Consider the following 22,674-nt stretch of genomic DNA (forward strand, 5'->3'; position numbering starts at 1 on the left):
TAAAAAATCATCTGGACACCTTGTATGTGTACAAAATGTCTTGGCAATCCATCTGATTGGACCAAAATGGTGGATCTACCGACTGACGAACGTTTCCATCCCTAGAGCCGTGTTGCTATTACGGTTTTTAAAAAAAGTCATCAGTTAAGCTAATTAACGTATTAATTATCAAATAATTCCTTGATGACATGCTTGTCTTCACATCTGAGGCATTAATTAAAACTATCTCAAAAGGATTTAAGGCAGAGGAAGATATCAACATGTGTGTACGTTTAGATGTGTAGAGAAGATGCTGTGTCAGAGGAGCATACAGAGATTCTGCTTGCACGGAGACGGAGAGAGTGTAGTGAGGAGGACTATTTCAATGCAGTGAGCATCGCTGTAATGGTGTTGTAGACTGTGTGATTATTAGCCCCCGGAGGTCTCCCTCTCTTTGTAAACAGGCTGAGCTAATAAGCCCCAGTGGGGTAGAAGATAAAGACAGACGCCTGCAAGACATGTCAGACAGTCGGCTCTCATCCTTCATTCACCACAGACAAAGCAGCCTCACGCAGACATCCCGCCATACACATTTACATGCTAAAACACATCAACCAGACAGTGAAAAAAAAAAGAAGTTTGAAATATGTATAAGATTTACATCTATGAAAGTGTGTTTAAATACATAATCCAATACATGATGTCACCGTAATCAATAATGCTTTTATGTTGCGGCAGACGATGCTCTCATGTCTTCTAGATATTATGGCTCAAATGTATCAAGAGGACGCTGATCGACCGCGGTCATTGATTACAGAGCTAGACAGATAAATTTTCCGCTACGTTTTTGATTCGATGACGGTATGATCTCATTGTTAAAGCAAAAAGAAGCCGGTATTAATTTCTGTTTATTTATTTATGATCAGAGCAAAAGTAGAATAAATCATACTAATGAAACAACTGCATCGACGGCACATCTACAACGGGGATGCAAATACTCTCACTGGAGTTAGTTAACTTCCAATGCTTTCTGTGCGTCAAGGAACAATTACAAGAAAGCTTTTTAAAGACATTTTCATACAAATAAGACAGCTAAACACGCACAGTAAAGTCTTGCAATTTTGAGTTTCATTCATACATTTAAATCAACAGGAAACTACATAACTTGGTGTGATTATAAGTGCATGTGAATGAATATTGGCGTGCAAATTGCGACTAAAGGGGGCTTTTGTAAAAAAAAGAAAAAAAGAAATGGTGTTAATTAGTTCGCTTTTCCATTGATTAGTTTTAAGGATGTTAAAATCCAGTTATTCCACACTGTCTGACAGTATCATAGATGCATTCTGCTGCATGAGATTGTTGCTGCTCTTCATTGAAGCTATGTGATGTACACACCGATTGTATTTTTGATTTTGGGGTGAACTGTCCCTTTAAGATTAGTTTGTCAAGGTGGAGCTGTTTTAAAATAAAGCCCTAAGGGTTTAAACAAAGTTTGGCTGCACAGTCTGACTTTATGGTTTAGGGAGGGAGGTTTAGGGATTTAAAGCAATGAATCTGTAAAAACGTCCCACAAGATTTCTAGGGAAATTGTACGGAGAGATGAACCTCTTTGGGTCAAGAAAAAATTGATTACATTTTGATGGGGATGGGATTTCTGCCATTAGATATAATTATCTTTTGTCAACCGTGGCTATGAAACTAATGGACAAAGAGCTCAGTCCGAGTCCAGAGGGCGTATTTACAGGATCATAAAATCGATTCCCCTCAAAATGCAAGTGACAGGAATAATGCCTGCAGGTGTTAACAGTAAGCTGAGGAAGTGTTTAGCTTCGGCGCTCGGAGGGCCTCGCCATTTAATTCAGTTGGCCTGTCAAGACCATAGACTGTATATAAGGAGTGGACGTAGTCACAGAGACGTCAACCGTTGGTTTGTGGACTGACGTTTTGAAGCCTTGAGTTCAGCATTTTGGCCGTTGCCATCTTGGTATTTGCAACCAGAAGTGACATGAGAGGGTGGAGCTAAGTACAACCAAACACTGAATAATTAACTTGCATGAGTTGAAAACAAACTGTGACAGGGTTAAAGTTGTAAGACGAAAACACGGACAACTCCCAAACCGGACAACGCCGTGGTAGCAACCTGTCAATCACAAGGTAGCCACGCCCTAAAGCATCCCCTGCTTTATGGTCTATTTGACTCTAAATGGGACCATAATTTATTAAATGAACATAATGCTGTATTGAAGAAGACTTGAAACTAGTGATTGAGACCATAAACTCATGTTTACAATGTTTACTGAGGTAATAAATCAAATGAGAAGTAGGCTCATTTTCTCATAGACTTCTATACAATCAGACTTCTTTTTGCAACCAGAGGAGTCGCCCCCTGCTGGCTGTTAGAAAGAATACAAGTTTAAGGTACTTCAGCATTGGCTTCACTTCTCAGACCCCAGAGGTTGCCCACTGGTACTAAATAAACTGCTGGACATTTATATTTCTTACATGGACTGTTTGTATCTACATAGCCAATCATGTTGCAGCAAGAAGCGGAAGAAAACTTTGCGGGAGAATGTGATTCGCAGACCCACCTTGCATTTGCCAGACTTTCAGAGGTGACATTTCATTGGTGCTTTCCACCAAATGTTTCCTCAACTCCTTCAACTGCTCTTTCAGCTCTGGGTAGAGGGTCCTGGTGAGAGACACAAAGCAGACAGCAGAAAGAGCGTTAAGTGCATCTGCTAAATGCCTTAATTGCTCATTTAGAGCGAGTTGTCGGATTCACATATTGATTAGTTTGTTTTCAGGTTAGTTTATCAGACTTAAAAGCACTTTGAGGGAAGAAACTGTAGAGGAGAAAAGGCTTGGCCGGAGTGAGCGTGGTGCAGTTCCTGGAGCTAATCCAAGCTTAGAGTTTTTATCTGACGCAGAGTCACTCACTTCAGTTTGCCAAAAAGGAATCCCTGGACCTCGTCCACTGGATCATTCTCTCCGATCACTGTAGCGTTCACCTCCGCCCCTGAAACCACAATCAATTAACTCACATGAAGACTCCTCCGGGATTACACCATCGTGTGTGTGTGTGTGTGTGTGTGTGTGTGAGAGTGAGTGTGTGTACCTTGGACTTGTGTGTCGTCTTTTGCCTTGTACTCCTGGCTTTTGATGGCCAGCTCCACTCCGTAACCCGACAGATAGACTTTCTTTCCACTTGGATTCTGGAGGGAAAGGAGGATGCATTGTGAACAAAAGATGACAGGGAGAAGTCGTCCTTATCTCTATGACGGGTTTGTCAGATTCCTTGATGTGCCTTGACACCAGGGTTGTTATAATAAACTAAAACTATGAAAATAAGCAGTGAAAAATATTTTTAGGACACTGAAACTAAATCTAAACTAAAACTAAACTAAAAACTAAACTAAAACTACATTTCCTTGTTAAAAAACGAATAAAAATAAACTAAAAATTAACGTAAATTCATTTCAGTTTTACTTACTTTTACCTCTAATATGTCACTACCAAAAAAGGAGACAGCATGAATTTCTGTCAACTCTCCTGACATTGAACCACAGAAACTGAACAGACCTTCCAGGAAATAACACTATGTGACGCTTCACATCGGACACTAAAGTAGCGCAAACATTAAACATTATGGCCATTCCTACATAGTTCTCCAACAATGTATTTTGTATTCATGTAGCTACATACTTCTGAGACATTATAGATGGCCCTAACAAAAAGTAAACTATTCAGCAAGAGATAAATGCATGTGTAATTGAATATTAAAGCAATAACAGTAGTCAAGTCTAACTCATTTGATTGCAGCTGCACAAACTTAATGTTTTTGCTCCGTATACCACTAAGTGAGTAGAAAAAAAATGTTTGCCCAAGTGGCTTCGGCTGTTATAAAAGGCTTTATTAACTTCTTTGTATTTATCTTCATCTCGGTTTCTCACTTGCATCACAAACTCATGTGCTCGCTTGCTACTTTGACAGCTCTCAAGTACAGACAACCAGCTGTTGCGTGCTAAGTGCTGAAGACATTAACTGTTAGCCTGATTGGCCCCGAAGCTTTGAAGTAAAACCAAAAAAGCGTTTAGTGTTACAACCTCTCAAGTGTCCAGGAATCGGTGCCCAACAGACAGATGGTGAGAATAATTTAGCATAATTACAGACTGATCAGCTGTATTTGCATGTGATGGAGGAAGCGATCCAACTTCAACCTGACGTGATAAATTGGGAGAATCACTTTTCATCTCAGGTGAAAATGAGGAGCCCAATTAAAAGTTTTTTTTAAGATAAAGACAACTGAAAAGTTCTTTTTAATCAACACCCTGCGTCTCCTTCACTAACAGGTACAATCAGTATTTTCACTTGTGGGGTCTGCGCAGTACTACGACACACCGTGACAGCAGCTGTGGATGACTCACTTTCTCTGACTCGCCTCTTAAAGAAACTGACAACCTCAAAAAAGTCACACTGAAACCCACGAGAACTAGAACATCATTTAGTAAGTAATCTGCATACAGAAGCAGCAGCAATTTGCAACTTTTAGTGGTGTTGGTATTTTGATTCGAGACGATGTGCAAATGAGGAAACAGATCAAACACATTCAGATGTAATGCGAATTCAGACAAGTCTTGATCTAATGTGTGTGTGAATGTGTGAAGATTTATTTATATCTTTCAGACTCAAATTGATTTTTTCCCCCCACTTCTCCTTATTACATGCTGTTCTAGTATAACATCCTCATGTTACATTGGACCAAAGCAACACTGGTCCTTCAGTACTTCTCCTTCTTCAACCAATATTAAATGCAAAGCTGCTTGCACACACAGAATATGCACATTATTATGATATGTGTGTAGAAAGTGACTGCAGGGTCATAACTGACATCATGAACGGGGGGGGCAGATGTGATTTGTTATTAGTCACTGATACGACACACCTGGGAGACGCAAGAGAGCCACAGTGGAAATGTTGAATTGTATCACATCTAACTATCTAAACTATAAAGCGAGGAATCTCTGTCTGTCTTTCTGTGTGTCCTTCGCATATCTCGAGAACCGCTCATCCGCTGTTCAGTTCACACTTGGCGGGTGTATTGCTGGGGATCCCATAGAGCGCTTTTTTTTAAAAATTTGGTGCAATTTGGACATGCAACACGTTCAATATTAATAAACAAGCGAACAATGATCTGTTCAGTAATAGAGGCAGAGCTCCAGGGCTCTGCAGACTGAGACAAGCATGTCGTCCCCAGCGAACAGACAGGGGCTCATTGAGGGAATTTCAGTTTTGCTGCTGGATGCTGGATGCTGGATGCTGGATGTACAAACGTTACAACCAAACTCTTTTTCACTTCCCTGGAAAGCACCAAGCGGTTCTCGACAACGCTGCAAGCAGCACTTCCTTGGGGCCGAGCAATCAGCCCGCTCCGTACGGTCCTGTGCTACAAAAGCGCACAAGCCCCTAACAATGCTGTAAGCAGCAATACAACCTACGGATCTATGAGCAGAAATGGATTATAGTATTAATAACTATGTTTTCATTAGTGTATAATAACCTGAAACTAAGAATCGTTGTGTTTTCCTTAGAATGAGTCCTTCGTATCTACATAGGGAGCGGGTCCTCTTCACAGAGTCCACCATGTTTCTACAGTAGCCCAGAACGGACAAACCTATACATTGGTTCTAGAGAGCTTTTAGTTTTTATTCAGTTGGCTGCAATCTGCAACCTCACCGGTAGATGCCACTAAATTGTACACACTGGTCCTTTAAGCAAGCCCAGCAATAGAAAGTGTAGCTAGCTAATGTCATTGTGTGCTGTGAACTGTATTTAACCATTAACCATTTAAAGTTAATCTTGTTATAAGAGTGTGAGGAACACTTACAGCCACGTAATGGCGGAGCACGTAAGTCGCCAGGCCTTCGTGGACTTTGGATGATATGATTTGGTGAAGCCTCTGGAAATCTGGTTTCCCAACCTCAGCGTATAGGATGACGACAGGAGCATCTGGATTTGATCCTGGGTATTTGTGATCGCCTTTGAAAAGGTACGGCTTCGACCTGAGAGAGAGAGAGAGACAGTGAAGTCATTATGAGAGGAGTTGTTATTTCACTGGTTTATCACCATCATACCTGAAATGTAAGCGTCTTTAATTACCTCTCAGGTGCTGTTTTCAGTAGCGCTGCTAAACCTTCTTCATCACACGTCTTTTCTCCGTGGACGCTGAAAAATGCTGAGCAGCCAGAGGGAGGAGGCTCATTGGACGCTATCTAAAAAAAGAACAGCAGGATGTTTCATTCACGTTGAAAAGAACATGACACTCCTCACATGCATGTACAAGCCTTCAAACACAGAATCGAATCATCCTCTTGGTACCTGTTGGAGGGAGTGTACTGTTGCAGAGTAGGCTCTCAGGGAGAGGGCGAACTTCAGCATGTTCACCTGGACGGAGCTGAGCAATGCACCGGCTTTCTTCACTATCAGGTCATAGTAGGCCTGATCTGTGTCTGCATGAGGCACAAACAGAAGTAATGTGTCAACAGTGTGTTCTTTGTAGGGCTGTCAAAGTTAACGTGATAACGCGTTAATGCAGATTTGTTTTAACGCCACAAATTTCTTCAACGCATCTTGCAATTTTTAGGTTGTAGCGGGCTCAGTAGACGGAATAAGAAAATCTATTGGTACCAACCATTTCACCTTAGCTTGTCACAAAGAAGGCTAAATAACGCTCAAACGTGCGCTAAATTTCGGCAAGGAAAAACCGACATGGCCATTTTCAAAGGGGTCCCTTGACCTCTGACCTCAAGATATGTTAATGAAAATGGGTTCTCTGGGTACCCACGAGTCTCCCCTTTACAGACATGCCCACTTTATGATAATCACATGCAGTTTGGGGCAAGTCATAGTCAAGTCAGCACACTGACAGCTGTTGTTGCCTGTTGGCAACATTTCTGTGAACTATTTTCGTGAAATAAGTTTCCGAGCCGCAATGTTGGTTCCGGTTTGACAGCGGGGAGCAGCAGCCCACAGGTGAAAGCGTTCGTCCAATCAGGTGCCTAGTGGCAGCCCATTATGCGTCCATTGCTGGGAAGCGAGGCGATCCCTCACGTCCAAAAATGCACCATGTAGACACATACCATAAGTCTGTCACAGGAGTTAAGGTCTAACCGGTTTTACACGAGCAGAGAGACAAAAATACAGTTTTCAGCTCTTTTCTATCATGTTATTGCTTACATAAGGGTTCATACACATCATTAATTCAGCTGCTCCCAGCGCAGAGACTGAAAGTGAAATCTGGTCAAGACAAGAGTGGCTGAAGCAGCTTTACTTTACCATCATGCTCTCCTTCGATGTTCTGGTTGGCCTCCACAAAGTCCCAGAACTTCTCCTGGCTCTCCTCTGCCAGGAACTCACTGAGGAAGAAGAAGATGAAGGTGGTAGTTTCATAAGCTGTGTATGAATACTTACATACTTACTGTCTGTAAAATTGTTAACAGCTACATTTGGATGAGTAATGAACTTAAAATGAAAAGAGAAAGGTTTTTATTTTGCTCTGAGCAAAGTCAGAGCACAGGGTCAGCTGCAGCACACAGTACTGCGACTGAAGCTCTTAGTATTCAGCATCTCGCTCAAGGACGCATCAGTGAGACAGACGTTTAAACTCACTTAGAGGACAGCCTCAGTAATGACCCTACATGCCCTCAGGACATTGATTTATCTATTATCTGCTTCCGAAATGTAATGTCAGATGCGGCAAATGCGGCCAAATGGCTGCTACTGCTGAGCGGTGCAGTATCGTACCTGGCCTCCAGCAGCAGAGGGGTATCTGCCCATTTGGTAGTGAGGGTGGTGGTGACAGCCTTGGAGTCAGCACCCCCGGATACTGCAGAGAGCAGCGACAGTAGCAGGACCCACAAGAGCCACATCCTCAAACCTGAGAGAAGAGGGGAGGATGAGTTGAAGATTAACAGGAATGACAGGAAAATCAGAGCAAGAATGTGTGATACAAAGAGAAAGCTCAGCCCTGTTTATACAGTATATGGCGCTAAAAAGCAGCTTGGGTGACACATGGACATCTAAAATACGGGTGTGACTGCACCCAAGCACACTGAGATCCAGTCAATCAGTCCACATGCGAAAGTGAACACTTATGTATATGTAAACTCAAATTCCTGCCCACACTGAGAGATCAACTCTTCAACTTTGATGTGTGTGGATACCTCGGCTGGGCAACAACTGGATATTATCATATATCAACTTTTAACAAAATCATATGATGATATATTTATGTGAAATTTCTTATGTTGTTTTCAACTTTTATTTTAAAGTCTGTAACTAATCTCTCGGAAGAGATATTTTAAATCTCAATGGGAATATAATGGTTAAAAATATTCTTTTTAAAAAGATAATATGTTATCTTTCTACAAATTTTCTATAGTCCAAATTAACGATTTCAGTCAATTAAAAATGGACAAAATTAATTAGTGGTGTTTGTTTAGTTTGGAGTCATATGATAACAGTATATATATATATATATATATATATATATATATATGAATATAATAACAGTAAGACACATTTCACTGCTTCAAATCAGTAGGTTTGTTTTACCCGTGATTTTGCCATATTGTGATATATAGATATAAGAAAATATCCTTATTAACATTATGATACGATATGATGATTTCAGTCATACTGCCAAACATGACAAACTTGCCATACACACTAGGACTACAGATTTGCCTTTGCCAAACAACTCCTTTTTTATTGGTTTTCCAAACCCATCATACATTTATTTGCAGCATATATTAGAAATGAAAGTGTATACCCCACCACCCAACCCTCCCCATTGTCCCCTTAAAGGGGCTGTTTGTAACTTCTTACCCGTATAAATCAATCCGGGTCGGTGTCCCATGTGCGCTCGCGTGTGGCTTCGCTGTTCAGACAAGACTCCAACACAAACTACACGGAAGCACCAAAACCACAAAGTTATATCTAGTGAAGCACGTCTTGCAAAACAGTGTTGGCCGTGGTCGGAGGAAGCGGGGGAGACCCTAGCTTTGGTCTCCGGGGCCTGAGTCTCTGCTGTAGTCTGCTCCTCTGCTTGCTTGCCTTCACTCACACATCGCTCGTTCTCGCTATTTCGCTCCACACGTGCATGCGCACACACTACACACTGCAGAATAGTTAGTAGCTCTGAGAATATCTAGTGAATGTACAGTGCACGTTTGTGCAGAAATAAATGCTGCAGCTCCTCCAGACCAACAGAGGTTTCCCGTGTCTTGTGAAGTGACGGGGCTCCGCAGAGAGAAACGTTATTATCCCCGACCAAAACTCTGGTGTCTCCCCTGTTCCCTGCAGCCGCGGTCCGGAGGCGATATTGTTACTAGCTGCGGAGCCCCGCTGCTTCCTGGAGGCTGAAGCAGGAGAAGCCAACACTAGGATCAGCATTGATTCATGGAGAGACCTTCGTCTGGTCAGCTAACATTACTGCCAAGCAGCTGAAATATAGAGTGATATTGTGGTTTTAGCTGACATCTGTCGCCTCATTGTTTTGAGCTAAGTAGAGCGAGCACAAGCGCGAGCCCGACGCTGACTTGTGTTGACTTACAGTTGTTGCTGTAACAAGCAATCCTGAAAGTAGTCCCTTTAATAGGGCCCCAACAGCAAACAGGTTAATCCAGCCATTCATGTATAGACAACATCTGTATTACTCTGGATATACAAGATATAGCTAAAGAACCCTGAATCACGACATCATAATCTCACTGTCAGTTTCTTGTATCCTACAACAGAATAAGATGTTTTAGTTGCTCTTAAACTGTCAACAACCAGCTGACTGCTCTCTGTCCAATAGGACAGTTCAGCGTGGCTCCTCCGTCCAATCACAGCTCAGCTTTCTACATCCGGATTGATTCAATGACAATCAACGCAGCTGTGTGCTAATCTGTTTGTAACATGTTCAGGTTGAAGTGGTTTAAACTACAGACACAAACAACGCGTGTAAACAGCGTTAAAGCGCGTTACCATGACACCCAGAGACCAGCAACGGCGAGCTCATGCTAACGTTAGCCTAACAGACGCAGTAAACTAGCCACACTACAGGAGAACTAGCTCATTTACACGTGTTTCTGTTCACACACAGTCAGCTAAAGTCGCAGTTTCTAATAAACAACAACATGCAGCTTCTAATACAGTCGTTTATTGTTTTAAAACATGATAAATGAATGGTTTATCCTCACCGAAGCCGGCTCCGTAGCTTCCTGCTTCATTCATGATCTGCTGCTGGGGGAGTGGGAGGGGTCCTGACAAGACAGACTAGATTTAGGTAGACACAATTCTGCCTGTTCAAAATTCCTCAGAGAATTAATAAACTATTATTTAATAACACTGAAACGTGACTGGAACACAAAATAGTCCAATTTCACTCAGAGATAATTAAAAATTAAAAGTGTGAGGAAAACTGAACCTAATCTAGCAAATTAACTTTACTGCATAACCCCTGCCTCCTATAAACTGAAAATAATAATTAAACATAATATTTATTTTATTCAATTAAAAAAATAACTTATTTTGTGTGTGTGTGTGTGTGTGTGTGTGTGTGTGTGTGTGTGTGTGTTTGTATATATATAATTTTAATTAAAAAGTGGTTGGACTGTGACTTAAACAACAATAAAAAATAATTGCATAAATGCATAATTAAACATAATTTTTTTTACTCAATTCATTATATATATATTTATGTATTTATTTAAATGTATTTATGTATTTATTGTTTATATATTTATTTATTTTATTAATTTATTTTGAAGAAAAGGAACAGGTTGGCAGCCAATATATATTTTTTTTATTTAAAAAAAGTGGTTGGACTGTGGTATAAACAACAATAAAAGAAACATAATTAAACATAATATTTTTTAACGCAATTAAAAAATAACTTATTTTATATATATAAATATACATATGTATATATTTATTAATTAATATTTATTTATTTATATAAATATTACATTTATTTATTGATTATGATACTAACACAGAGCATTTGGAAAAAATGAACAGGTTGGCAGCCAATATTTATTTTTTTATTTTAAAAAGTGGTTTGACTGGCACATAAACAACAGTAAAAAAAAACATAATTAAACATAATATTTTTTTACGCAATTAAAAAAATAACTTGTTTTGTATATATTTATTAATTCATATTTATTTATTTATATATATATATATATATTACATTTATTTATTGATTATGCTACTAACACAGAGCATTTGGAGAAAAGGAACAGGTTGGCAGACAATATTCATTTTTTTATTTGAAAAAGTGGCTGGACTGTGACATAAACCCAGAAAACAATAACAAAACTATGATATTCCTGCTAAACCTTTACTGTATTTAAGAATATAAATGTGAGTGGCTGGAAAGACATGATCTATGACAACAGAGCTCATTACTGGATAGTTTATATCTAATATAAAATGTGTGCTTAGCGGTGGTCAGTGGTGATTTGTGTCCGTTAAATGAAAACCCCCCACAGTAAACATAATTTACATTGTGCCATTAGTGATTTTGGACAGTAAAATCAATATTTACTAACATACACAACTGTCTCCAGCTACAAATCAGAGCAGGTGTCAGTTTTATGGAGTTGATCCATTGACACGTCATTAATGGCTCTCATGGCTTCCTGGAATTTTGTTTTTGAGATATTACATCCAAAAGAGTTTATCGGAAAGCAGCAGAAAACGTCTCCATGTTGTTCTGTTTTTACTGTCTATGGTTGCAGATTTACAGGATTACTGTCATGTCACTGCGATTTATCTAAACAAGATAAAACTCACATATTATGTTATTATAATAGCATATTGAAAGAGAGGAGTATATAGGAAGCAGCGCAGTAATCATTTGTGTATGCAGGTATGTATTTGCATGTGTATAAAAATATATTTGTTTGCTTGTATCTATGAGTGTAAGTAGATGTGTGTATCTATGCAGATATTTATACAGTATATGGCTATGTACATGCAGACGTACATACATATATTCTTGTGTGTGTACATATATTTTTTGATTAATAGAGAACTTGCTTATTACACATTTTTTTGTATTTAATTATATAACAAAATCAATACAATATACATCATAAAAACTCACATTAAAGGTGCAGTGTGTAGGATTTGGCGACATCTAGTGGTGTGGTTGCAGATTGCAACCAACTGAGTACCCCTCCGCTCACTCCTCCCTTTCCAAGACTGCGGTAACATGATCATGGTAACGCCGTTCACCTCGCTCCTTACCATAATAGCACTACTTTAGGAGCAACGGATGTCAGACGGCGGCTGGCGGTACCACGGTTTTGCACTCTGCGGCTCAAGTTGGCCTTCAGGTAACGTAATAACGTCAAAAGCTCTCGTTAGAGTGTTTGGTTTGTCAATTCTGGGCAACTGTAGAAACATGGCGGAGCAACATGACGGACTCCATAAAGAGGATTCATTCTAAGCTAACGAAAACACAAAGATTCTTAGTTTCAGCTGATTATACACTAGTGTAAACATATTATATTCCATCTCTGCTAATAGATCCTCTGAAATGTTACACACTGTTCCTTTAAATCTGAGCCGTATAATATTATATACATAATTAATGCAGTTTTAGGAGGGATTTGCCACATAAAAGGAGGAAGATGAGAGATGGTGGTTACCTGTGTGCATGTAGATACGATTAAGGCTCCCACACAACACCAGGCGCTGTTATAGGGTGATCCGTATATATTTGGGACCCGATTTGAGAAAACAGCACGTATTCATTTGAAAAATGTAAATGAGGATTGCTGTATGCATGGCATGATAGCCAAGGGAAATAAATCCTGTATTTAGAATAAGCCAAAGCTGTCCCTTTGGTTAGCACTATTTGTTATGTGGTAATGAAAAAGTAGAGAAGCTGAAATCCCTCTCATTTTGCAAAAAAATAAAAAAGGCACCGGGGATTCCTGGGGTCCGTTTTGTAAAAGCTTTACCTTGAGTTTGTGTGGTATCTTTTTTTTCCTCTGGGGCAGATTGGTGAAAAGTGTCAACCTGTTGTGTGGTCTCGATAAAAAGAAGATGAAAGGTAGAAGAGACACTGTCCCAGGGTGAGGAGAGAGACATGGCTCTTGCTTTTTTCATTTACTCGCTCTGCAGCCTAAATTAAATTGGACAGCTGATCCTCCAGAGGGAGCAGTTCCAGGGTTTGATTTAACATTATATGAAAAGCAACGACATTAATTATCCTGCTGGATTTGACCTTCACTTTGAAGTGCACGCGCACGACACCTCACCAATGTAGATGCACATGTGACACACAAAATCAGCTGTATCTCTATGACGACAGGCCAAATTGTCCTTGCAAGTATAGCTAAACGTAGCCTCTCACACACACTCTCTGCCCACAGGCCCTGTTCATCTGTCACGGAAGTGACATCTTCAGATGAATTATGGGAGATGGTTGTCATCTTCTCCGGGGTCACATACGAAATGGCGAACCCAGGCTGTGGGCTGCCTCTCCTCGCACTATCACACGTCAGCCGTTTTAGAGGTTGAAAGCCTCGACGGGGGACCAAAACGACCTCAATTAAACCTCCATTAATATTAATACATTTTGTCGTTTCACGTGAGTTGCCGCTAATTAAATGTGTCCCTGACTGTATAATGGGGGTCAACCGGGGTCGCCTACATGAAGCTAATTCGCCACATTACCGCCACCAAACGCCAGTGCTGGTCTGGGCTCAAATCATAAATACAGATAGAGGAGAGGGCAGTCTTGCTTACTATAGTGTTGCTAACCGTTAACACTTATTCAGCAAGAGGTGAGCTTTTTTAATTGGGTTCAGTCACTTTTTTTTATGCACAGTAACATTTACGATTTTCATTTCTCTGCTCTCTTGTGTGTGCATGTGTCACCGCGTGCGTATAAAGGGAATGTATCGCCCCTTGAACTGCCTTACATTTCGTGTTTGGCCCTGACCCAGCCTCTACATTTCTCCAACATCAACATTTTTATGTCGAGGTTAATAAGTTTGCAGCGGATCAGCTCTTTATGAGCTCCTGGGCCACAGCTCCACACACACACACACACACACAAACATAATAAACACACCATAATGGGATTGTGGGATTCCTCAGATTGGACTCCCACTGGTGTCAGTCTATTTGAGCTCCGAGCGCTGCCCGGGAGGTTGGATTCTTTCTTTAATATCATGAGAGATGATGTAGTGGTTGACCTGGGAGATTAGCCAAACCCGGAGTGGAAGGTCAGATAACCGCCCCCAGTTGTCCAATCTAATCATATTTGTTTTATTGCTGAAGGAAAACTGTGCATTCCCACACTGGATTGTTGTCATGTGCATTTGCTGGGTATTAAAACTCTGCATATTGTTTGTGTATAGAGATTTATCCACATTGTTGTATATTTGGCGATGAAGGTCTGAAGCCAGAGGACCAAACTCCATGGTGACCGGCGCCGGCGCCAAAAGGGCGTTCGTCCAGAGCTACAATAGGCTGACTCTGATGCCATGTGAGCGAGGCACTCAATATGAACTTATCTGCAGAATTCCACGCTGAAAATAAGCGATAATAATGCCAGAGCGTCTTTGTTTGCATGAAAGAAAGCACGGGACCGGCGACGAGGAGCTGCAGCCAGTTTGACCTGCTAATAATGGACGGCGGCCAGAGCCCATACAATCACTCAGAGCCCGATTCAGGAGAGAGCAGAGCGCGCACTTTCTCTCAAACGCTCGCAATCGCACATGTTCGCCCAAACAAAAGCCGCCCGGCCCTGTGCAGTAGCTGAGCCATTATTGTTTGTTTAGTCCAGCTGCACTTGAAATGACAGCGACCCAGAGCTGTGGGGAGGATTAAAGACTGCGTTCATGTACCAGCTGCCAGAGAGGCTGCACAGCCTCCCCTTTCTCTCTCCCGCGCTCCCCCCTCATTCTCTGTTCATATGTCAGGCACAACAACATCCTCCTGTCTTACATAAAGGCCCTCTCTGATTCCTCATCTCCCTTACACTCTCTAGCTCTCGTCGGCGCTGTCCGCCCGCTCTGATCTCCCTCCAGCCTCGGCCTGTCGCTGTCCAGGCAAATTATTTTTCTGCCCAGCCTCGAGGGGTCAAAGTTGAAGCCTGCTGATGAGACACGGCGAACGCCTGTGCTCTCCTTTGCGTTCTCAGCCAAGGACAAGGGAATGATATTTATACCGGCCCCCAGTCTCCATCCGCTGCTCGCCAAACGCCTACCTGCCACAGCAGAGGAAGAAGTGTGTGCATGTGTTAGGCAGGCCCAGAGTGTCTGCAGATTGAATTAGGCTGTAGATCACTGTTGACAGGGCTGAGGCTGTCATCGGAGGGGGGGGGGGGACAGGCTGCTTTATGGGGTCACGGTCTTGTGGTTAGTGTAGGCGAGTGGTAGAAACGTCCTCTAGTTAGAGATCGGCCTGTGGATGGAACCTGGAGGTCAAAGTTCCCACACAAGTTGTCAAAAAAAAGAGTGATTTTTAGAGGAATCAGTGATTAAAGTGGAAAAAAACAAGTGCCGGTACTCTTCTTATTCACATGTTGGTGTGTGTATCAACCCGTTTCAGCAATCTCTTGAGACTTATTCCTATTTATTCATCATGTTATACTGCGTCAGGCATAGAGTGCTACAGGAATGAGTCCTAAAACCTGGATATGAGGTTTTAGGACTTATTCCTGTTAGATACATTCTGAATTTCTACAGGGAATAAAAGATACTATAGGGTTTGGGTCCTACCCCAAGAAAATTTTAAGGTTTTTGATTTAAAACGATGCAATTTTACATCATTTTGGACCATTATTGTGACTAGTTAAATTATTATTTTATTATTTAGAGCCCTGGTCTTGACATTTAATTCTTCTGGAAATGTTTCTTCTCACCCCGTGTGACACAAAAACGCTGGCGCTGCACCGTATGACTATGAATCTCCCAGAGAAACCTGATATGGAGAGAGCAGAAAAAGAGTACCAGCAGCTTGTAAGAAGTGCCGGTACGCATGAAAAGTCACTGTACGCCAAGAAGTAAAATGAAGAAGTGCCGATACTGCGTACCGGTGAGTACCAGCCCACTTTGAGCACTGAGAGGAACATGTGTCTGCGTTTCAAGTTCATTACCTTGGATGTATTTTCCATCTAAAACAAAGACAAATGAGATGTTTTTCATGCTCGATAATGAGAGTGACAGAGTGGGAAATATCATAAATGATATGCAGTGACGACCAAAACACAATCAGGTCTGTAAAAATGAAATATTTTAATTGGTGGCTTGATGATTCATTTTTGCAATCATAAGAAACAAACCCAGAATGATGCATACAGAAGGAGCCAGAGACAGACTGCACACCAATCCAGAAAAAAAACAAGTCTCTATCACACTGCTTTTTTTTTAACACATTTAAAAAAAAAAAAAAATAACAAAAAGGAAAAAAAGGGATGATGTTAGTGACACCTGGGTAGCTTCATTGTCACAAAGGAAACGCTGTTAAGACATCAGATATACATAGATGATGAGACGTAAAATATTTGAGTATAGCTTTACAGCATCAATTCCTGGAATAATTTCAGTGAAAGGATTTATTTTGTTCGGGAGGGAGTATTTTTTGAGGACTGCTTCAAGTCTGATGGTCACTTGAAACTGGAGCTCTGAAAATAAAAACACTCTGAAGGTAGATAGTCAGTTTTGTCTTCAACCACTAATGCAGAGCCAGATTTTGGTTTGGAGCCCAAACGCAAGTCTGATTCTGAAAAAAAAAGAGGTTGTGGGCAGAATGCCTGGAGCTGCAGTGTTTTCAAGTCTCCAGTTTCAAGAATACAATGAAGGGGAAGTTAATACGAAACAAAAAAAGGGAGATCTCTCTTCCCATATCCATTTGCGTTACTTTGAAGGCTACACAAAAAGCAGCATATTGACTCTGGATGCATCCCAATACCTTTCATCATCACCCCCTCCCCCCCACACTTGTTCTTCTCTCCTTCCCTTCATGAATCATCCCTGATTTGAAAGCAGCTGATCAAAAAGGAGAGACACCGGAGGATCCGGGGTGATTAGTTGAAATTTAACAAGGAGGGTGGTGGGCGGCTAAATTGTTGGTTTCTTCTGCCTTCAGACGTAAAACAAAAAAATCTATTGTTAACAGCAGGATGCAACATGTTATTTATCTTATACAGAGGAAGCATGCATCCTCCCGTTGCCCCCCTGGATGACACCAAACCTGGACTACATTCAGTTGAATTAAATCGTGCTGTGACACGTCTTTTCCCCACGTTTACATTCTCTTCTCCACCGTCTTGGTTTCCCCTCTTATTGCTCTGCTTTTTTATGTGTAGGGTTGGGGTTCGATAACATTCTATGAAAATACATACTGAATCCTTTTTGAATCCCTTACTGAACCTCAGGTTTAGATTTATAATGAACTAAAACTGTAATAAAAAAAAATAATCTGTGATCACAGTTTGTTCGCTGATAACCTGATACAACCTGATAATGAGGTTAACATATGAAAAGCTTATTAAATGTATCAGGCACATTGAAATAACAAGTGTAGCTCACTTGCTTTTACACTTTGTTTAGCAAGCAACTTGCTCCAAATACTGGAAGACCCGATACAGAACTACTAAAATGATCTGGAAATATTAACATGAAAAAGGTTGAAATGATGCAATCAGAGAAGAAGAGGAACCAATCTGGTGGTTTTGTTGAACTACAAAACCACACAGTCCACTCACAGCTACGGAGCGGTGTTTCTTTTCCCCCCGACAAACCATCTTTGGCGGAGTACAGACTCCGTCAAAGTTTAATTTTAGCCGTTACAGAATTAATATTTATTGGATACATGTGATATATAATCTATAATCTGATCTCAGCACTTTGTATGTTACTTCGTAATTCATTCACATAGTGTTCTCTTTGTTAATCTAAGAGGGATAGTCAGAACATTATTGTTTCTACAGTTATTCAGTAGCAGGCCGCGTCTCCAAAGTTATTTTCAGATTAATAAAATGTTTAACCCCGGGCGAAACCAGCGTTTAAATTAGAGCTGCTATTATTTTTTTAATTGATTAAAAAAAAAAAATTCGGAATTAATTAATCGATTATTAAAACAGTTGCCGATACATTTAATAGTTGACAACTAATCGATTAATCGTTGCAGCTCTAGTTTAAATATGATATTTCCACAGACGTCCTCTATACTGGTAACAAAGATTCGACCAGCTGCTGGATAACTAGTGAAAACAGAACATTTTGATTTACGCCTAACGCTGAATTCACACCAGGCAGCGGAATAGTTAACATTTTTCTGCGGCCGGGAGGCGTGTTCACGTGTTTGAAGCGGGAAGAAATTCTTTGTAAAACAGGTCAACATGTCACAGGGGTGAGGGGTCACTGGACTCTGTTTACTGATTGGCTGCGGCGGGTACTCTCTGGTCGAAATTCGTCGCTAAAAGTTAAACTTTTCCAAACACAGAACCAGCTTTTTGTAGACATTGCATGGCAGCTCATGTGAATTCGGCGTAAGGTTTGCGTAGGGACCGCTGTGTGACCGGATCACAGAATAACATAACGAGTGCTGACACAACAAATGGGTTTACTTTCGGTGATGTTTTTGTCGTTTTAAGAGGTGAAAGCTACATAAATGTTTTCTACGTCGCAGGAGGAGGGAAAACATATTGAATAAGAGATTCGTTAGGATCAGAGATTAGCGATTGTGGACATTTTGCCAAGCGAGAACCGGTGTTACACCAAATTCTGTAACCTATCATATAAAAATAGTTTGAACTACAAGCACAACATGACAAATTAAAAAAAGTCAAAATTCCCGATTTGATTACAGAATTTGGTGCGATAGACTCTTTTCACAGCAGACATTTATGGTTTGTCAAAGCAGGAAAAGTACAGGTGTAAATAATCACATTAACGACGGCTCCATTCCATTAAGTGTCCTATCAGTGAGCACAATACCAGAGCCCTGGAACTGGCTCACCTAAATGGGATGCAGCTGTAATTAATGTTATTGATTCCAAGTCAAAATGTGTGCTGTGAAAAGGGTCTATTGGTGGAGCCGGCTGTCGTAACCCAACCCTACTTGTTGAATTTGCTGTCGAGAGTAAAGACGTGTCACACGGGCAGATTTTTAAACATATAAATTATCAATAATTATAGCGATACAGTCCTCATGACGTCATGGGGAGGAGACAAGAAAAAGAGGGAAGGAACATGTTAAAGGAAAGGGGCGGAGGGGAGTATTATTGGCTTGCATCGCTGCTATTGGAGGGACTCTGTTGCCCCGCCCCTCCACCACCAAAAAAAATGGCGAGATAATTGGTCATGGAACCTGTCACTCACAAAACTCATCCTCTCTCAGTCAGTCAGGCACACTATTTACAAAGGCATACACATACGCCAATCAAAGGCGTACTGTACATACTATTTACACACACACAGAAACACACTCATCCACACACACACACGCACACACACACGAGTAGTCAGAGAAATTACTGTAGTATAATGCAGACGTAATATCTGGCAATAATTATGTTGACTATGATCCCAGTACATAGAGGCACTGCTACCTCGCCCCGTGCGTTCTTCAGGGTAAAACACCGGCCGCACTAATGAACTGCAGGTCACCGCCGCCGTGTGTGCCCTTTCCGTAAGTGGGATGGAGGCTAGTTTGAGACCGCAATGCAAAAAAAAAAAAAAAAATGAAAATGCCACCCACTACATTAAGGGCTCACATTGCCATGGTGACCAGTAGTTCCACAACTCCCATCTCGAGCGTTTGTCTGAGTTTAGGTTTCCAAAGCGCTTGCCGCTCACACAGCACGGCTCCTGGCAACAACCTGCAGCAGACTCGCTCCTCTCGCTGCCTTTGATTTCTTCGCACCTATGTGAGATTCGACTCTGTAATTGGCTGTCATTCTCTGCAGGACTGAGACGCACAAAAAAAAAAAAAGGAGAGAGATAATGAACTGGTAAAGAGACAGGCAGCTTTGGGAACCTAAAACAGAGAACACTTCCCCCCCCCCACCAAGATGCAAGGCTTCAGTAATGGCTATGGTCCATTGTACATCGATCCGATCCATCAGCTTTGACTTATAAAAACCAATAAAAATAAAGAAATAAAGGAATCACTTTTCTTTAGGCAGCAATATTGGTCTCAGTGTTATTACAATTCTGCTTTAAAAAAAGCATAAACAAAAAAGGAAAATCATCCTAAAATGAGAATGAGTCATTATTTCATGACCGAAGCGTGTTCATGGGTGAAATGGCTGATTTTTTTTTTTTTCTTAAGCAGAAAGCTTTATTACAGTCCAACTTTTCTTCGCTTCTTTTCTTTCAGGTTCAGTCTCTCATGTAACTCCCACCGTTTTCTTTGTTCAGCTCAGCCATTAGCATACTTTTATAGCTTTCCTTTGAAATTGGGAGCATCCAGGAAGTAGACTGGTCCTTTTTAGCAAGAGTTAGTGGGAATTCACAGACTTAATTGTATTTTCTCATGCTCCATATTAGGCCACAGAGAACGAGAGGGATACAGGAGGAGGAGGAGGAGGAGGAGGAGGAGGAGGAGGAGGAGGAGGAGGAGGAGGAAGGAGAGATGGATGAGATACTCGGTTGTCAGCAACTCTTAAAAATATCTCTCTGTCCGCTCAGTCAGTAATGATGATAGGAGAGACAGAGAAACTCAGAGGGGGGAGGGAGAAAAGGGCAAGCGGGTGCTAATAACAACTGGGCAAACCTCAATAATGTGAGCTGATGCAATCGACCAAGCCCAGGTCTCCATAGCAACCACTGCGACTCTCATTCCCGCAGCCCAACTCTCCAGTAAAGTCTGTTTGTCAGTCATTTGGGTCTTTTGATGCAGGCGCCCTCTCTGTGTGCATGTATGTGTTTGTGTGTGTGTATGTGTGTGTGTGCGTATTTTCACATTACATATGCACGTCTGTGTGTTTGTTCTCATTCTGCTGCTACCAGCGGTTGATGATCTGGTTCATGTAGTCCTCGGTGGGGAGCCTGCTGCCCGCCTCCTCCGTTCTGCCTCCCTCCTCGCCCTCCTCGCGCTCCTCCCGCTCCCCGTCTCCGTCCTCCAGTGTCGACACCGAGCTCTGCCGGCCGTGGGAGGGCCACAGGCTGACGCCGAGGCCCAGGCCCTGGTGGCTCTGCTGCATGTGGTTCTTGATGCGCTGCTGCCGCCTCTCCTGCTGCCGCGTGTACTGGTAGCGCTGCTGGAACAGGTCCCTGGCGTAGTCGTACAGCTCCATGTCCAGCTCGTTCAGCTCCTCGATACGCTGGACCTGACGGGGGAGGGAGCAGATCAAATATTGAAGTTGAGAACATGAAAGAAAGGTGAGAAAAGACCAAAGCCATAGTCATAAGTGACCAAATAGTTGCAGGATCTAATGCAATTTCACCAAAATGTAGCCTAACTCTGGAGTGATATTTAGCATTCTTCCTGACACACTAACTTGATACCAGCGGATTCCTATAAGGTTTTCTAGTTTCACTGCCCACGGGCCGCTCTTTGGGCAGCCCTGATCTAACGGAACTAAGCCGAGGAACTAAACTCCGGATCGATGATAGACTAGAAAATAATGGTGCCTTTGAGACACAATTTCCATGTGTTGTTCTTTGTATTAATTACAACATGACTCATTAGAGTTTGAATGGATTAAATAAAGAAATGAAAAGGAGACATGCAGAGTTGCCTGTATTCACAGTAGACAATCTGGGCTCCTATTTATTAATTGAGTCTCAGAGTAGGAAACCTATCCAAGCTGCCCAGTGCTACACTTTGGTCCTACTTTTAGGACTAAGAATAAAAGCATTTCAACAACTTTCCTGCCTATTTTTTTTTCCAGAACCATCGCTGGACTGGCCTCATTCAAATGAATGAGGGGGTTGCATTTTTTCCACACAGGCCTAAAGTCGATCTGAACGTGGCCTTTAGAGAGTACTAACCAGAGAGCAGGGTCTTTTTAAAACCTGGAGCGATTGTATAAGAAAGCAAGTAAAGATCCTGAGTTCCTCAAAATGGTCTTGGCCCCGTGGGAACGCCCCATTACATGACATGTGTTGTACAAAAGCTTTATAGGACTTCTAACATGAGAGAGGGAAACAGAGAGAAAAAAGAGCGTTGGCAGTTGTGTGGAGCAAGATAACAGAAGCGTGTTTGATGTGTGGTTGTGCGATGCAGCTGGCTTTATTGGCGTGTATCATCAGCTGCGTGTGTGGATTCAACATGGAAGGGGGAAATGTGTTTAATTACGAGAATCCCTTTGAAATCTGCGATGGAGCGCTGGATATCATCTGTGAGCGACGTGTGCGTCAACAGAGGGAAGCGACTCGCTGCATCAGTGTTGGAAAATTAGAGATGTTTGATCGGCGGCGCGGGGGACACCGGCACAAAGCCAGGAAGACGGCGCCGAGCTCAAGTCGTCACAAAGACTTCATGTATCAGAGAACAGTGGAAAACATAATTTGGAGACCAGTTTCAATCAGGAATGACTCACTGGGATCTCGCCGCCACGAGGGTATAAATGGGGTTTCAGCAGCTTTGCAGGAGCGAGTAAAGTAAATATTCTTCTCTTCGCCCGCTGGTGTAATTATTTGACTTTTTAGAAATAATTAAATACTGTCACAATTT

At 41.7% G+C, this 22,674-nt stretch overlaps 2 protein-coding genes across 4 annotated transcripts in view; both read right to left on the reverse strand.

Moving 5' to 3' along the window:
* uggt1 (UDP-glucose glycoprotein glucosyltransferase 1) overlaps positions 1–10,312 on the reverse strand; it is a 33,995-nt gene extending 23,683 nt beyond the window's left edge. For 2 of the 3 annotated variants that reach the window (XM_074609784.1, XM_074609782.1), the window contains exons 1-9: positions 10,221–10,312; positions 7,780–7,912; positions 7,312–7,391; positions 6,355–6,485; positions 6,136–6,248; positions 5,864–6,038; positions 3,095–3,191; positions 2,917–2,995; positions 2,568–2,668 (exon numbers count right to left, since the gene is read on the reverse strand). In XM_074609784.1, coding sequence (XP_074465885.1) covers positions 2,568–2,668; positions 2,917–2,995; positions 3,095–3,191; positions 5,864–6,038; positions 6,136–6,248; positions 6,355–6,485; positions 7,312–7,391; positions 7,780–7,912; positions 10,221–10,254 — 943 coding nt within the window. In that variant the 5' untranslated portion in view covers positions 10,255–10,312. Of the gene's footprint in view, positions 1–2,567; positions 2,669–2,916; positions 2,996–3,094; positions 3,192–5,863; positions 6,039–6,135; positions 6,249–6,354; positions 6,486–7,311; positions 7,392–7,779; positions 7,913–9,589; positions 9,767–10,220 lie in introns of those variants that run through there. The other variant, XM_074609785.1, reaches the window with a different exon arrangement.
* A 5,952-nt stretch (positions 10,313–16,264) lies between these two features.
* hs6st1a (heparan sulfate 6-O-sulfotransferase 1a) overlaps positions 16,265–22,674 on the reverse strand; it is a 66,220-nt gene continuing 59,810 nt past the window's right edge. The window contains exon 4 of the mRNA XM_074661728.1: positions 16,265–21,325. Within this exon, the coding sequence (XP_074517829.1) occupies positions 20,999–21,325 (327 nt within the window). The 3' untranslated portion in view covers positions 16,265–20,998. The remainder of the gene's footprint in view (positions 21,326–22,674) is intronic.

Source organism: Sebastes fasciatus, chromosome 15 (genome assembly GCF_043250625.1).
Source record: "Sebastes fasciatus isolate fSebFas1 chromosome 15, fSebFas1.pri, whole genome shotgun sequence".
Taxonomy (NCBI): domain Eukaryota; kingdom Metazoa; phylum Chordata; class Actinopteri; order Perciformes; family Sebastidae; genus Sebastes; species Sebastes fasciatus.